The sequence below is a fragment of the Plecotus auritus genome, assembly GCF_963455305.1.
Source record: "Plecotus auritus genome assembly, chromosome: 8".
Taxonomy (NCBI): Eukaryota; Metazoa; Chordata; class Mammalia; order Chiroptera; family Vespertilionidae; genus Plecotus; species Plecotus auritus.
The window spans coordinates 102,265,045-102,282,242 of NC_137782.1; the positions used below are offsets into that span (position 1 = coordinate 102,265,045).

A 17,198-nucleotide genomic window follows, 5' to 3' on the forward strand; every position below is an offset into this window, starting at 1 on the left:
GGGAGTGGGACACCATTCCAGAGGAAGAGCCACGGAAATGCCTTCACTTGAGCCCATTCCTGCCCCTGCTGAGGAGTGACCTGAGGTTCCTAAGCCTGCTAAAGTGTGACCTGAGGTTCCTACGCCAGCTGAGGAGTGACCTGAGGTTCCTTCGCCTGCTGAGGAGTGACCTGAGGTTCCTGGCCCTGAAGTGTGACCTGAGGTTCCTACGCCTGCTGAGGAGTGACCTGAGGTTCCTGGCCCTGAAGTGTGACCTGAGGTTCCTACGCCTGCTGAAGTGTGACCTGAGGTTCCTACGCCTGCTGAGGAGTGACCTGAGGTTCCTAAGCCTGCTAAAGTGTGACCTGAGGTTCCTACGCCAGCTGAGGAGTGACCTGAGGTTCCTTCGCCTGCTGAGGAGTGACCTGAGGTTCCTGGCCCTGAAGTGTGACCTGAGGTTCCTACGCCTGCTGAGGAGTGACCTGAGGTTCCTGGCCCTGAAGTGTGACCTGAGGTTCCTACGCCTGCTGAGGAGTGACCTGAGGTTCCTGGCCCTGAAGTGTGACCTGAGGTTCCTACGCCTGCTGAAGTGTGACCTGAGGTTCCTACGCCTGCTGAGGAGTGACCTGAGGTTCCTGGCCCTGAAGTGTGACCTGAGGTTCCTACGCCTGCTGAGGAGTGACCTGAGGTTCCTACGCCTGCTGAGGAGTGACCTGAGGTTCCTGGCCCTGAAGTGTGACCTGAGGTTCCTACGCCTGCTGAGGAGTGACCTGAGGTTCCTGGCCCTGAAGTGTGACCTGAGGTTCCTACGCCTGCTGAGGAGTGACCTGAGGTTCCTGGCCCTGAAGTGTGACCTGAGGTTCCTACGCCTGCTGAGGAGTGACCTGAGGTTCCTGGCCCTGAAGTGTGACCTGAGGTTCCTACGCCTGCTGAGGAGTGACCTGAGGTTCCTACGCCTGCTGAAGTGTGACCTGAGGTTCCTACGCCTGCTGAGGAGTGACCTGAGGTTCCTGGCCCTGAAGTGTGACCTGAGGTTCCTACGCCTGCTGAGGAGTGACCTGAGGTTCCTACGCCTGCTGAGGAGTGACCTGAGGTTCCTACGCCTGCTGAGGAGTGACCTGAGGTTCCTGGCCCTGAAGTGTGACCAGAGGTTCCTACGCCTGCTGAGGAGTGACCTGAGGTTCCTACGCCTGCTGAGGAGTGACCTGAGGTTCCTGGCCCTGAAGTGTGACCTGAGGTTCCTGGCCCTGAAGTGTGACCTGAGGTTCCTGGCCCTGAAGTGTGACCAGAGGTTCCTACGCCTGCTGAGGAGTGACCTGAGGTTCCCACGCCTGCTGAGGAGTGACCTGAGGTTCCTGGCCCTGCTTAGGAGTGACCTGAGGTCACTTGAGAAGTGGAGCTTCTTTAAGGGGATAAATACCTCAAGCAACCACCTTACAAGGCTCCCTGACAAGTATCAATTTGCGACAACAAATTAGAGCATGTAGACACTCTTAGTAGCACATTTCTAATAAGTTGGTGTGAACATAACCCCGCTGTCCTGAAAACGTTTTCTACAAAGTAATTTAATATGAAAATGTAAATTTTCTTAATGTTCATTAATAAAGCCCAATGCTGAGTAGAATTCTAGCTTGAGGCTACCATATTACATTTTCTGGAAGTATTTTTTTAATGAAAATCTATTTTGAAATAACATCTGAAAAAAGGAATTGAACCCAGAAATCAAAGTCTATAGCATAAAGGAAATGAAAAATCATTGCTACCAATGACTGCATCTCTGTCATGATTAAGAACACAGCAGTGGGTTCTGCTAGGAGGGAAAGTTAAGGCTGATACAGCTCAGGCCAGGCAGGCGGGGCACTGTGGCGGCTGGCAGCTGGTCCCGGAGGGCCTGGCCCGGAGCTCACCTCTTGGTGATCTGGCTCGGCTCTTGCAGGGGGGGGTCCAGGTCAAAGCCCTCATTGTCCAGCAGCCTGCGCAGCGTCACGTCGGCCAGCTGTTCCATGACCCTCAGTGTCTCCTCCAGGTCCAGGAACATGGAGAAGTCCCGCTCCTTGCTGGGCGTGCTGATGCGGATGGTGGCCGTCAGGAAGACGTTGGATGTTTTTTCTAACTTCTGGATGTCAACCCAAGGGATAACAAGTTTAACTAGAAGAAAAAAGAGCAAACACATATTTCACCCCAAAATGTACCCTAAATGTGTGTGTGCTTTCCTCACACTGAGATACAAATGCCTCTGAAACGAGCAGGGACGGGCCAGCCCAGAACTGCCTGCTGGCAGCGGCTGCCAGGACCGGCTGTGTCAGGCGGTGTCCGTTAGGGTGTAAGTGGAACTCCGCCAGTTGCTGGCCACGCATAGGTACAAGGAACACATTCTGAAACAGCAAGTGAACATTCTCTCAAGAATATTTCAACTTCAATTTTTGCAAAAGATGCAGAAATTTTCCAATCCGCATAAATGCTGGTTTTAAGCCGTTGCAGGAGCTACGGAAAGAGCACACAGTGGTTGTGATCTTGGCTAGGGGAATGGGCTGAGCTCAGACTGTGCCAACGACAGCGGTGACAGCCTTCGAATACAGGGCGTAGCCGTGTCCACGGAGCCTTACACAGCGAGTCAGGGTTCAGTCGACTTGAGGACAAGTGTCCATCTCGGAAGTGTGTCCGTGCATGGAGTCAGGCGAGGCGTGCTGCAGAGCACGGGGACACACAGGTCACAACTTAAAGTAACAAATGTCACCAAATATGGGGAGCCCTTTATTTTCTCCAAATTTTACCATCCTAACAAAATTAGATTTAGTGACAATGACTGGTCAGTGCTGGAAAAGAACTCATTTTCCTTTTCAAATGAAGAAGGGGATGATTAAGTGTTTTCCTTTCTACTAGTTCCTTCCTTTTATTTTGCAATAATGCTTTCCATGCATTAATAATTCCAAAAGGCCGCATTTCCACATTAGGCTAGAGCAGCGAATTCAACCTTTTTCATCTCATGGCACACAAATTAATTACCAAAATTCTGCAGCATACCCTAAACTATAGGATAATTTTTGCCCATCTGACCAAAAAATTAGGTATAATTCTGATTCATTCACACTGGGCAGCTATTGTGTTGGCTGTTGGCTGTTTTTGTTTTATTTTTTACAATCTAAGGGAGAAGAGTGCAGTGCCCCCACTAAATGGCTGGATAGTGCATGTTTCAGAAATGCTTGCGGCCACGGTGGAGAATCGCTGGGGAGTAGGGCTCTTCAGCTACTTCTTTCCAGTTGCTTTCACATAAGGTCCTTCCCTCCTTCTCTCTCCCCCTCTCTCCATCTACACCATCAACTCCCCCTTCACTGAGCTGCTGCTTGTGAAAAGCCCTGCCCTGCAAGAGCTCATTCATCAGGGAATGGACGTGCAAGCAGATGAGCTCCAGGCACTTGGCAGGACTCAGTGCAGAATCGCAGATGGGGTTCCAGTGACCAGGGGCCCAGGGCAGGTCCAATTAAGTCGGAATTGAATCTTGAAGGATGAGCAGGAGTTTCCACACAGACATAAGAACGGGAAGACGGTGTTAATTCTGAGAAGCATTTCAGCAGGAAGAACAAGGAGACCAAGGTTAGGTCAGAACACATCGCAGGTGGGGCTGGAGCGGCTGCGCAAACAGGGCACATGGACGGGGGTGAGGGGGATGGGGGGATGGGGGGAGGGGGGAGGGCGTAGCGTAGGGGGACTTTTCTCTACCGATTTTTGTTTGTTTGTTTGTTTTGGGTATTTTAACATCACTCGCTGGCCATACAAAATTATCAGCTTAAACATTAGTCGCTCTATTTTGTCGAACATTTAATTAACTCACCCCTAACGCCTAGGCAGGGCCAGCCCACATGAATTCTCAGGCCTCACATGGCCCATCGGCCAGACCCCACCCCTGGACCAGAGCATCGGCACGGAGGCTGCAGTGGGGAGTGGAGTGACGGCAGATACGCGGCCGCTGCAGGACCCAAGAGGCACCCTCCCACCCTCAGGTTCAAGTTGAAACATAAACCGAAACGCAGAAATAAAAAGGAAATATTTTCGTGTGCAGTTATATATACACATGACATCATTTCACCTGCATGGCACATGGAGCAATATTTGATTCCAAAAGAAGTTTCAAGGAGAATAACTTTTTAAAATTCAATATACAACTGATGTCTGTGGCGCAGTGGGCTCCCAGCCCTGGTGGAGACATGAGCGGAGCCGCTCCTGAACCCGCATGCCCAGGGCAGAGCCCGCCCGCCTGGCTGACCTCAGGGCCCAGCTTCTGAACGGCCCGGGGCTGCGGGCAGCATTGTGCTCGCCTCTGTTAGCGCTACGGGGCGGGTACAAATGTGTGCAATGCCAAACCCCTCAGGCTACGTGAGCTGAGCTGCACAAAAATGTTCCTCAAGGCGGGAGAAAATTCGACGCTCCCAAAGTCGAATCCCTTAGTGGGACTACATGATTAAAAAGTAAATGTAAGTAAACATTTTCTGCAGAAGTTATTTGAAAATTAATCAAATATCACCTCTTATCATCTCAACTGCTAACTTAAGTCTGCTGTGGTCAGACTCCTCCTGTTAATGACTTATCTGGGGACCAGCGCTAGGCGCCCCATGGCCGCTAAGGGTGCAGCGCGTCCCCCAGGCCCACACTTACGCTCCTTGCCCAGGAAGAAGGAGTAGAAGCAGAGGTGGTTGACGCTGAGGTAGAGCCAGCCCTGGCGGGGGACCCGGCCCTTCCAGCAGCAGCACGAGTAGTAGGTGATGAGCTTCTCCGCCTCCGGGAAGTTGAACCTGGACTCAAACTTGACCAAGGCCTCTCGGAACTTCTCGGGATCCTCCTCCTGCTCGGCCAGCCGGCTGCTGGTCTCCTCGGCGATCAGGGCCTGACACAGAGACAACACCCCTTTCAGGGAGAAGCGGGGGCAGGGCGGGAGGAGCCCTTGTGCTCAGCCACAGGCACCAGGACGGAGAGTTGCTCACCAGACTGCCCGCCCCTAGAAACAGCCACGCAGAGGCATGGCTGGGCGGACACCTAAGCGCGGTGGTTCCCTGGCCACCCACCAGCCAGGAGGCTTGGCAAACCACTGACTGCTAGCCCCAGTTCTCTAAGAAGACTACTGCTTTACACCTGCCACTCCCCAGACACCCGCCCCCTCCCCCAGACACCCGCCCCCTCCCCCAAACACCCTTCCCTCGACACCCTCCCCCTCCTCCAGACACCCTCCCCTTCCCCCAGACACCCGCCCCCTCCCCCAGACACCCGCCCCCTCCCCCAAACACCCTTCCCTCGACACCCTCCCCCTCCTCCAGACACCCTCCCCTTCCCCCAGACACCCGCCCCCTCCCCCAGACACCCGCCCCCTCCCCCAAACACCCTTCCCTCGACACCCTCCCCCTCCTCCAGACACCCTCCCCTTCCCCCAGACACCCGCCCCCTCCCCCAGACACCCGCCCCCTCCCCCAAACACCCTTCCCTCGACACCCTCCCCCTCCTCCAGACACCCTCCCCTTCCCCCAAACACCCTCCCCCTCCCCCAGACACCCGCCCCCTCCTCCAGACACCCTCCCCTTCCCCCAGACACCCGCCTCTCCTCCAGACACCCGCCCCTCCTCCAGACAGGCTGTGAGGACTCAGTGGGTGGCATGTGAGTTCTGTACAGCAACACCAAAGAAACACCCAAGCTGGAGTTAGTCTTTGAAAAAACAAAAATGAACAAATCGTCTTCCTCATTACACTCAGCAATGTTGCTATATGCCTAACAAAGGCCCGCCTGGCTGGTCTGGCTCAGTAGACAGAGCGTCAGCCCGTGGACTAAAGGGTCCTGGGTTTAATCCTGGTCAAGGGCACAAACTTCATTTATAGGCTCAATCCCTGGCCACGTGCAGTAGGCAGCCAATCGATGTGTCTCTCTCTCATCGATGTTTCTCTCTCTCTGTGTCTCCCTCTCCCTTCCACTCTCTCTCTCTCAAAAAAAAAAAAAATCAATGGAAAAGTAAAGCTAATGACTACCTGTGTGCTGCCTGGCACGTTTCATACGTGTTCTATAGTCTCCCAAAGCAGAAAGGGAGCGTAATGGTTGAGGTTTCTGTGGCTCCAAACACTTCCAAAGCTGTCGGAAACAGCTCGAGACTCTGCCCCGCCCGAGACAGCTGAGACGTCCACACTGAACCGGCCCTCCCCTCCCACTGGCTTCCCACTGTGGATTTTCCTCCCGACAGTCTGCCACCCTCACGCACACTCCTTCTCCTGTGCCTGGCCCATCCACAAACACACTGCTCTCTGTTAAGATGCTCACAAGCCCCAAGCTCTAGCCACCCCTTTGAGTTACTCATCCCTGAGTTTCTCCCATGTGCTTGTGTGATGCACATTAATAAACTTTGTTTTTTTCTTGTTCCTCTGACTTTTGTCAGTTTAATTTCTGGGGCCACAGCCGCAGAACCTAGAAGGGCAGAGGACGTTTCTCCTCCCCTCAGAAACTCTCCTAAAGCCACAGGTCCGAAGCTAATCCCCCGCCAGCACTTGAAGCAAGAAACCAGCGCAACCCATGTCAGACCAAGAAAAGGGGGAAAGTGAAAAATAGCCGGGAAACGGGCATTTCTGTAGCTAAGCCTCATTGCGCCCTGGCCCAGGGCCCCAAGTACAGGCCACCAGACCAGGCTGAGGTGCAGCCACTGCTGGGCACGCACACCACAGCCTCTTACCTGCTCACCCAGAAGCTGGAGGCAGTGCCAAGAGGCCACCAGCCAACACAGCCACCTCCTGGCTGGATTCAGGAGATCTGTTTCCTACCCGACCCCACAAGCAGCCCCGCCCCCAAAGGAAAAGAACACTTCTATCCTGTCCCTTTAAAATCACAATTTCACTTAACACCCTTCACTAAAGCATGAGCACTTAGTCTGTGGGAAAGGGACACTTTCGAAGAGAAAAACAACCCAGCAGAATCAATGGTCTGGAATGGTTTACCCTAAAGGAGGAGACCTGTACTGCTGCCACTGTGCAGCTGTTTAATGTGACATTTTGGCCTCGCTGGTTTGGCTCAGTGGATAGAGCGTCGACCTGCGGACTGAAGGGTCCTGGGTTTGATTCTGGTCAAGGGCACATGCCCAGTTTGCGGGCTTGATCCCCAGTAGGGAGCGTGCAGGAGGCAGCCGATCAATGATTCGCTCTCATCACTGATGTTTCTATCTCCCTCTCTCTTCCTCTATGAAATCAGTAAAAATATACTTTTTAAGAAAAGAGTAAAATTTTGAATAAGAAACAGCATTTCTCTGCCTGGTTGGGTTATTAAAACAATGGCTACCGGCCATGTTATGCCGTGAGAGCAGTGATGTGAGGGGTGATTCACAGGAGATAGCGACAGAAGCTCTCCTAAAGTCAGGTACTTCCTCAATCCGTCTCCTCAAAACTTAATTGGCTTTACATCCATTCAATTCACATATTTTCAGAATAAGTATCCACTTTTAAAAGGAGGAAAGTGTGAGGTCCAACAAAATAGTCACAAGATGTCGCAACTGCAAAAAAGTTGGGAATAACTAATTTTAAAAGTCAAATAACATTGTTGTTCTGCAAAAACAAATATTATTTTTTTTTCTAGGACAAAAAAATGGCCTGCACTTCTGTACAGGACAACAAAAACTTGGGCCTGAGAATGAGGTCTTTTTTACATTTTACCTGTATTTTCCCGAACTGAACAGGTGACAAGCAGGACTCATTTGCCTTTATGTGTTAGGCCAGGAGTTCAGTCACAGCAGAGAAAATGCAGAATAAGTTAAAATTCTTGTGTTCAAACTGTCACAAGGAAGCAACAAGGATGCTGGGAAAGGGGGGATGTCAGCACGGGGCACCCACCTTCACCTTCCCTTTGACGAAGCTGGCGATGTCCTCCTTGCTGTCGAACACCGACAGGGTGTGCAGCAGGTTCTGCTCCAGCCAGGCCCAGTGCTGCTCCACCTCCTCCAGCGTCGCCCCTGGTTCAGTAATGGTTGAGGTTGAGGTTGAGGTTGAGACAAAGAGTAAGTCCCAGAACGAGGATTCGGTTTGAGAGAAAGAGTAAGTCCCAGAACGAGGATTCGTTTTCCAAATGACACGAATTTGTGTTTATGGAATTCTTCCATCCTGGGTTCTCACATCCTGGACCAGTCTGCCAGCTGCCCAGGGCGGCGCCCCCACTGGAGCCAGGTCTCCCCCGCACGGGGACATCAACACCTGTCCCAAGCCACGCCAGCCGGGTTACCCTGGGGCATGCTCTCTGGACATCCTATCTCCCTCATATGTGGCATTCCTACGGCCTCCACACAAATGACAAAAATATCTGTGATTATACCACTATTCCAGGGGTGATAGCCCCAACTCAGCAGTGCGCACCTCACTCTCACAGTTTCCCCTTAAGAATGAGGCCTCAAGAGCGGCCTGGGCCCAGCTGAGGGGAGCACCTCCAAGAAGGCATTGCACCTGCAACAGGCCTGGCTGAACACAACTTCCAGGCTTACAGCAATATCCCTCAAAATATATAAAAAAGAGCTGCAGCCCTGGCCGGCGCTCAGGGGTCAGAGCATTCCCAGTCAAGGGCACATACCTGGTGCCAGTTCACTCCCTGCCCTGAGTGGGGGCACGTGTGGGAGGCAGCCAGTCCATGTTTCTCTCCCCTCACCCCTTCTATTTTCTTTCTAAAAAGCAATGGGAAAAAATATCCTCAGGTGAGGATTAACAACAACAAAAAGAGGCTTCATAGTATATGTTAAAACAAAAACACTGAAGTGTGTTAGTAAGTTAATTTCTTCCGAAGGCGGCAACAACAAAACCATGCTATTTTTGAGGCATTAAGCAAGGCTGTTACCAAAAAGCTTAGCCATGTTAGCTGTGTTGGCTGCGTGAGCCGTGTCAGCTGTGTTACCTGTGTTAGCTGTATTGGCTGCATGAGCCGTGTTAGCTGTGTTGGCTGCGTGAGCCGTGTTAGCTGTGTTGGCTGTGTGAGCCATGTCAGCTGTGTCAGCCGTGTTAGCTGTGTTGGCTGCGTGAGCCGTGTCAGCCGTATCAGCTGTATTAGCTGTGTTAGTTGTCTGTATTCCCTCTCAGGGAGCATCCTCGTCCTTGCCACTGGACAGTGGGCACCTGGGCTGTGCCTGCAGCCAGTGAAGGCTGGCATGGAGCAGAGGCTCAGTGAAGTCCTGGGCGTGGAGAAGCTGGTGCTGGACGGGAGAGGCTCCTGGGCACCAGCTGTGTCCAGGGCAGATACAGGCTGATGGCAGAGCCAGATTTCCAAAGTGGAAGCAGGAGATACTCTAGCCACCAAGGAACGATGGGCACCAGACAAACCACAGCAGGAGGGAAGCAGTGGCAGGAGGCATGAACCACAGGCCATGCCCCACCAATACAGGCCACGCCCACTAACAGGCCACGCCCCACTAACACAGGCCACACCCAATTACACAGGGCCACATGCCACTAACACAGGTCACATGACACTAACACAAGCCACACCCCACTAACAGCCAGGCCCTCATTCTAACACTGAACCTTCCCTCCCAGAGTACCAGTGCATGAGCGGACCTTACAACACCCAACTCATAAAAAGGCCACAGAACTCACTGGGATGTGCGTTTGGGGCCAGGGAGGGCGAAGGACATCTACCTGCATCAGGACTGTCTGAACGGGCAGTTTGGGAAGGAGAAAATAGGAAGCTAGGAACACGACAAGGAAAAATGAGTTTAAAACAACGGTTGTTTTCTTGTATTCTCCCAAGTTTCAGGCACGGCACTGCCAAAGCAATGTCCTTCGGTCACCACTAACGACAGGTGGTCCGTCCTGAAGCCGGCCCTCTACCCACAGGCCCGTGGGCACCTGGTCTACTCTCAGCCGCGTAGTCTGCTTGAGGGCACACCAGGCTGAGGTCTGACAGCAGCCATTGCTCACAGCTGAGTCCCAGAGCCTCAGACATGGTGCAGCAGGTTGGTTCAGGGGAGGACCTTCCTGGCTCGCAGACAGCCGCTGCCTCACTGTCCACACCTGGCCAGGGGCAAGAGGGGCCTGGGGTCGCCCTGCCTATGACCTCATCTCACCCTAATGCCTCCCACAGTTCCCAGCTCCAAGCACCACCACAGGGGGGCAGGGTTTCAATGTGTGAATTCTTGGAGGGTCACAATTCAGTCCCTAACAACCAGTGACCCTACTCAGCTACCCAGCACCCACTGCCCTGTCTGGCTCTGAAAGGACAAGAAACCCAGGAAGCAGTCCTTCAGGGCTGTGGTCACAGTGGGATGGGCGTGAGCAGAGCCACGACGATGGGCAGGTACTGGTCACCAGGGTGGGAAGGCTCAGGTCCCAGGAATCGGCAATCAATTGTAGGGACCTCCCTCCCCACAATCCCCCGTGACCTTCCTCCCCAGCAGGTCGCTGGTCATGCTGTTTGGACCCCTGACCTTTCCTCCCCAGAGGTAACATCTAGGCCTCAGTTGTAGTTCAGCTCCAGACCCAGAAGAGCAGCAAAACCAGACAAGTGACCCCACGGCTGCCGTCAGGCCCAGCTGCACTGGGTAATGACCCCCTGCCCTGCTGCTGACCATGGTGGAGACCATGACCCTGAAAGGACACACCAGGAAAGCTGCTGACTATTCTACTGAGATCTTCCCTGGGACCTCCCCCAAAGTCTCCACCCTTAAAGCCCTTAGGACGGAGGACCCAGCGCCTCCCTCCAGGGAGCACCCCTGTGCCTCCCCCACCCGCCGCCCAGCCCCCTCCACGAGTGTAACCATTACCTTCCTCACTTTTAACCTCCAAGGGCCCTTCTTTGCCTCTGTAACTTGTTTCCTCAGCCCATTTCTTCTATCACTCATTTCTTCCACTTCTGTGACTTTCTGAATAAATGTTCTTACAGTTGAAGTCTTGGCTCAGAATTCTCTCCCAGCAGAACCCAGAACCCAGGTACCGAGGTTGCTGAACCCAGGTCCAGTCTGACCCCACAGGTCAGACACCTGGTGCCCTTCCCGCCCCAACCACAGCTCCAGGTGACTGGTTATAATCCTCTTGTTCCTCTTGCCCGAGGCCCTGTGGTGTCCTCTCATAAAGGGAAAGAACATTTTGATACAAAATCAAACCAAACAGTTCTGGCCTCCACTGCATGAACCCCTTGAAGCTTCCAAATGTTGCCTACCTGTACTCGGACCCAGACCCGCCTGCTCCCAGGCACAGGGAGGACGGGGTGTGGCAGGGCCTGCTTACGCCTCCTGCCTGCACCTCCTCACTGGGTCCGTGCTCTCAGACGCCACTGTGCAGGCGCCAGCCACAGAACAACAGACACCCTAACCTGGAAGGTCGGCCCGGTGTCTGCAGCAGGCAAAGCACAGCCACGACCTCCAGAGCCTCTGGGCTGGGCTGTGCCGATGGAACTGCCGCTCGGGTGCCCGGGCCTCGCTCTCTCCTCCCTTCCAGGGTCTCTTTCTAGATCTTTATCTTTCATCATCTGTGATAACCAAGCCAACTGCTCAGGAAACCTTTTGTAAAGCGAGGAAAAGGGGAAAGAGGGTAGCGCGCTGGCCTTCAGTGATCTACTCCCTGTTTTACATCCTTCCTGTTCAGCAACGAAGACCTGAAGGACCAGGAAGGACAGGAGAGGAGAGGATCGCCTGGCGGCCCTTCTATTCCAGCCGTCTCATAGGTGCGCAGTGCGCCTGGAAGAGGAGACGGAGGCCGATGCTTCTCCACGGTCACGTATGAATGAAAGGTCACACCTCCCAACCCTGAAGGACCCGCAGTCCCCCACGATAAGCTGGATCCCATCACTAGGGAACATCTGCAGAAGCCACAGGTCTAGCACTGACAATGGCTTGACTCAAGCACACGCGGCCTGGGGCTGGCAGGCCGAGCCCCTGCAGCCACATCCCTGGACAGGAAGCAGGTTCCTTCATCCTGCAAATGAGCCACCTGGGAGCGGCTAAGCACGTGTCTTTCTCAGCTGATAACCAGACACCACGACCACATCACAGTATGTCATGTGAATGAAGACAGTCATTAAAAAATTAAACCATTATTCTTTAAACAATTCTTCTATGGCCCTGGCCGGTGGCTCATTCAGTGCCATGGGAATGTACCCAGTTATCAATAACTGTAAAGGAGCAAAGGGAAGGCCAATTGCAGGCCCACCAGGAAAGGCTGGGAAACACAGGGAAGGCGCCAGTAGGCCAGTCATACCTGGGAACAGGTCACTGGCCAGAGCAGGGGTGGCCACTGCCAGGGAGGATTCGAGATACGTAACTTCCTATGCGAGGGAGCCCCTCCCTGTGCTCCCGGGATTCTGGTAGCAGGGGGTGCACTCCCTGGGCCCCCTCATCCGCCATGTGGCCCACGGCCGTGTGGACCCCACGCACGGACCGATGGACTGCAGCTCGCCTGATGCGGACTGGCCCCGCTACACGTGGAACAGAAACTGGACTCTCGCTTTGCTCCCAGCTCTGCCGACCAGCTGCACCTCTTGCAGGACTGGGATGAAGGGAAGTGGGGCTGAGAAAACCCAGGATATAATTCCACGCAAATAACCTTCACTCGCCTTCCCAGGGCGGCCTCTGGAAATGCTTATTCCAGCAGCTCCCCAAGAACCCCTCCCACTAGCAACAGAGGAAGACCATCCACGCATTTCTCTGATCACAAGTTGTTTGGAGCATCAGCCCATACCCCAGAAAGGTTGTGGGTTCAATTCCCAGTCAGAGCACATACCTAGGTGGCCAGTTCAATCCCTGGTTAGGAAGCTTATGGGAGGCAACCGATGGATGTTTCTCACTCACATTCATGTTTTTTTCTATCTCTCTATCTCTCCCTCCCTCTCTCTAAAGTCAATAAAAACGTATCTTCGGGTGAGGACTAAAGAACAAATTCCTCTACCTACTGGGGAAGAGCTTATGATGGGAAAAGGTAATTCTAAAACGAAACCCCGAGAAAGGGAACAACTGCACACAGTCCCCCACTGAGCACAATGAGGCTGCGTGAGGTCCCCCTGCCACCTGGGCCTGGCGTGACGCACACGGCCGCCTCTCCCAGCAAGGCCGGCCGTGTGATGGAACTTTTCCACTGCACTGTCTTCCATTTCCTACAAAAGCTGCCGAATGGCAGGGAAATTTTCCAAACTATGATTTCCTCTGCAGGGAAGTCTCATGATTGACTTCAAAAATATCATGAATCAGGGCAAGCCGACCACGTCTCTGCCCGCTGGGACGGAGTCTGTCCGCGTGCGTGATGCTGGGAGCTGTTCTCCAACTACGCAAAGCGGCCCCTCAGAGATCAGCTTTTAGAACATGAAACTGAGGAGAAAGCAGATGCATATACTCGTAAGGGTGACCGCTGCCCTGTGAACTGCACCACAGAGATCTACGCACATGAATGTACCTGTTTGTGGGTCATGGTCAAAGCAAAGTCATGGGCAACGTGGTGGGAAATGGGAGAGAGAAGAGAAGAAAGTGAGAATCTGTCACACACTGAAGAGGCAGAATGAAAAAAGGCTACAAATGAACTCAACACAACGGCAGCTCTCCCACCGCAGGACTTCCAAGACCAGGACGGTGCTATCGCGCCTGCCCCTGCCCCCACCTCCTCAGGAGGCCCAGGCCCCCCTGTCACGCTGCAGACAGGCCTGTGGGTAGTAATCAGGTTCCCTGGTCACAGGGTGGAGCCCTGGCCAGGAGGACTGGTGTCCTCATAAGAAGTGGCACACACACCAGGACACCGACACCCCTCCTGCCAGCACCTGGGTCTCGCCGTCCAGCCTCAGGCTGTGAGGAAGCCATTTGCTGCTGAAGCCTCGCCTGCAGTGCTTTGTCTAGAAGGCCAGCAGCGCTCTGAAATCAGCACTCACAGGTGCGCCGTGGAGTCCAAATATCAAAATTACACTTCGTTTTATTAAGACCCCTAATTTTGCAGAACAAGACTTTTCTATTTTCTTTTTCTAAAATATATTTTATTGATTTTTCACAGAAAGGAAGGGAGAATGATAGTTAGAAACATCGATGAGAGAGAAACATCGATCAGCTGCCTCCTGCACACCCCCCACTGGGGATGTGCCCGCAACCAAGGTTCATGCCCTTGACCGGAATCGAACCTGGGACCCTTCAGTCCGCAGGCCGATGCTCTATCCACTGAGCCAAACCGGTTAGGGAAAGACTTTCCTATTTTCTAAGAAAATTAAAGTTCAGTGGATCTTAAACATGACCCATGCAGGAAGTAAAAAATCAGATTTATAAATCCCTAGGCAAAACTAAAATACAGTATGAGAAACCTCACCTAAGACCACAAAACAAACAACACTGATAATTTCTAAATAAATGACTCACAAAACCAGCTCAAAGGAAGAGCAGCCAGAGGTGCAGATGAGGCCTCCTCTGCCTGTGCAGCATGCGCCGGCTGGTCAGGTGCCACCACCTGCATGTCTGTCTTTATAAAAAGCATTTCCAAGTTCTCGAGCATTCCCACTTACCCTTGAAAACACCCACGTGCAGACTGCCCTGAAGGCCTGGTTTTTCTGGTTCCGTCTGTAATACACTGTGGAGACTTGGCGGTGGGGGGGACGACAACATCTGAGTCGCTTAGAAACTCACAATATTTATTCTCTTTGCTTTTCCCAGAGGTACTTTCAGGAAATAAAACAAGCATCGTATTAACTACACCTACAGCTTCTGCAGAGCCATAAATAATATGATCCAAGCTTCACTTTCAAAAAGCAAGTCTCTGCGTAATAAATGTCCAATTGAATGAAACACTTCTCCAGCCACTGAGACCCTGATTGACAATAAAACGGGCACCATGTATGCCTCGCTCAGATCTGCTCCTTTGCGATTAGAGGAGTATTTCTCTATGTCCAAACACCAACAGCCCACTGTCTAATGCTGGGCTAGAAGCTACACACAAAGTGGTGAATTAAAGGTGTGACCAGCCCTGCCGGTGTGGCTCAGTGGGTAGAGTGTCGGCCCGTGGACTGAAGGATCCGGGTTCGATTCCAGTCAAGGGCACGGACCGCGGTTGCAGGCTGATCCCCAGCCCTGGTCGGGGCTTGTGTGGGAGGCAACCAATCAGTGTGTCTCTCTCACATCGATGTTTCTCTCTCTGTGGCTTTGCCCCTCCCTTTCACTCTCTCTATGGGGTGAGGATTAACAATTAATTAATAATAAAATATACCATGCTTTCTAAAAAAATAAAAATTAAAGCGTAAGTAACTGTCAAGGCACTGTCATTCCTAAATGCCACTCAACCTTCATCACAGTTACTCAGAGGCAGTGGCAGAGACAGGGAGTGGGTTGGGCCAGGGCCCCGCCTTCCAAGGCCCCACTCCCCTGAAGGAAATGTCTGCGCTGAGCAGCATCCTTAGGGACCTGGCAGGGCAGGACAGGGCTACACCCTCGGCTTCCAGGGCTTTTCCTGGGCATGTGTCTCACTGGATGGGTTAAGAAAATAAATTTTAAACCTTCCTTTTTATATAATGGCCTTGCTTTTGTGCCTTCAAATTAAAATGAGTCCTCCAAGTATTTACAATAAGTGAAAAACAGATAAACTCAACCTCCTTAATACTGAAAGGGCAATAGGTTTTTCATTTTTAATTGAAACAGTCACTTAAATGTCCTTGTCTTGGTGCCATTAGCAACACTTCTCAGAAATAGAAGCAGAGAGAGGAGCAAAAATGCAAAGATGCAAAGACTCGGTTTTTCTCACCAGAAGAAACATCAATAAAAACAGAACCAGAAATAACACAGACAGATATAAATAGGCAAGGACACAAAACAGCCACTATAAATACACTCCAAGGTTCAAGAAGCAGAGGTCAGCTTCGCACGGTCAGCTTCGCATGGTGAGAGGCTGAGCAGGAGGTATACAAACAGATGCAAAGCTAACCTGCAGGGGAGAAATCAGTTTCTAAAACAGCCTTGGGCAAACCACGGCCCGCGGGCCGGATCCGGCTGTTCTATCCGGTTCTCTTGCTCTCCCCTCCACTCCTTTACTTTGAATTTATATTAGTTCACACACTCCATCCATGCTTTTGTTCCAGCCCTCCGGTCCAGTTTAAGAACACATTGTGGCCCTCGAGTCAAAAAGTTTGCCCACCCCTGGAAAATCAGAAGTATACCAGATGGGATTAAAGGTCAATTAGAATGGAGGGGAAAGAGTAGAGGCTATGGTGATAAAAACTACCTACAGCGAAAAATAGAGGGAAAAGGGTTAACAAGCCCAGCTGGTGTGGCTCAGTGCACAGAGCATTGGCCTGCGGACTGAAGGGTCCCGGGTTCGATTCCAGTCAAGGGCACATGCCCAGTTGTGGGCTCGACCCCCCAGTAGCGGGCGTGCAGGAGGCAGGAGACCTATGTTTCTCTCTTATGGATGATCCTATCTCTCTCTCACTCTTTCTTGCTCTGTCTCTAAACTCAATAAAATAAAATAAATGTTAAAAAAAAAGAACAACCGCTCAATAAAATACCAGGTAAAGTGTAAGAACAGGAGGTTCTGAAAACAGCCCTTAACCGTAATAAAAGAAATGGAAATGAAACTATGCAGAAATACCTATGAGGTTGGCAAAACTGTGACACCGGGTCTGATGAAAAGCCGGGGAAGCAGACCCGCCACCCAGCACTGTGGGGCATGTTTCGCAGCAGAAGCACCACGGAGAGGCATCGTGACATCTCACAGAGTCCATCCTCACTTACTCTTGGGCCCAGCAACCCCCTTCAAATGCTCCATCCCAATGACGCGGCAGCAAAAGTACGAAGTTCCTTACCTCCCAGGCTACCATGGGGAACATGCCGTGCTGGCAAAGGTGGGAAACATACAAGAGCTCCTCAGCGGAGAACAGACTGAATAGACGCGGTCTGTCTACACAGCGGAAGGCAGAGCGGGCCATCCCTGCTCTCTGACACAGGGTGACTTCCAGGGCCCGCGGGAGGGGAAGGGCAAGGCATGACAGCGGCGTGGGGACATGGTGTATTTGTTGAATGTTTGACAACAGCAGGAAGCCCAGCCGGAAGAGATGGAAACATGGTGTCTTGAAAAATTTTTGTTTTATGGATATTTCAGGTTTAAGAAATCGTAAAAAAGCTTTACATTTTTATAAAATTAAGTTAAATCAACAAGGAAAGAAAGCAATCTATAACAATTGAATAAATGGGTAAACAGGACTGCTGACCAGGTTATTAACATACTAGAGGCCCAGTGTATGATTAAATTGTGTGCGTATAGGGTCCCCTAGGCCTAAC

The 17,198-nt window shown here is 52.2% G+C and overlaps 1 protein-coding gene across 4 annotated transcripts in view; it reads right to left on the minus strand.

The window, feature by feature from the left end:
• Positions 1 to 17,198, minus strand: part of TBC1D8 (TBC1 domain family member 8) — a 150,824-nt gene that overhangs the window by 45,186 nt on the left and 88,440 nt on the right. For 3 of the 4 annotated variants that reach the window (XM_080683309.1, XM_080683311.1, XM_080683312.1), the window contains 3 exons: positions 7,828 to 7,946; positions 4,633 to 4,861; positions 1,887 to 2,127 (listed from right to left, as the gene is read on the minus strand). In XM_080683309.1, the coding sequence (XP_080539435.1) occupies positions 1,887 to 2,127; positions 4,633 to 4,861; positions 7,828 to 7,946 (589 nt within the window). The remainder of the gene's footprint in view (positions 1 to 1,886; positions 2,128 to 4,632; positions 4,862 to 7,827; positions 7,947 to 17,198) is intronic. The other variant, XM_080683310.1, reaches the window with a different exon arrangement.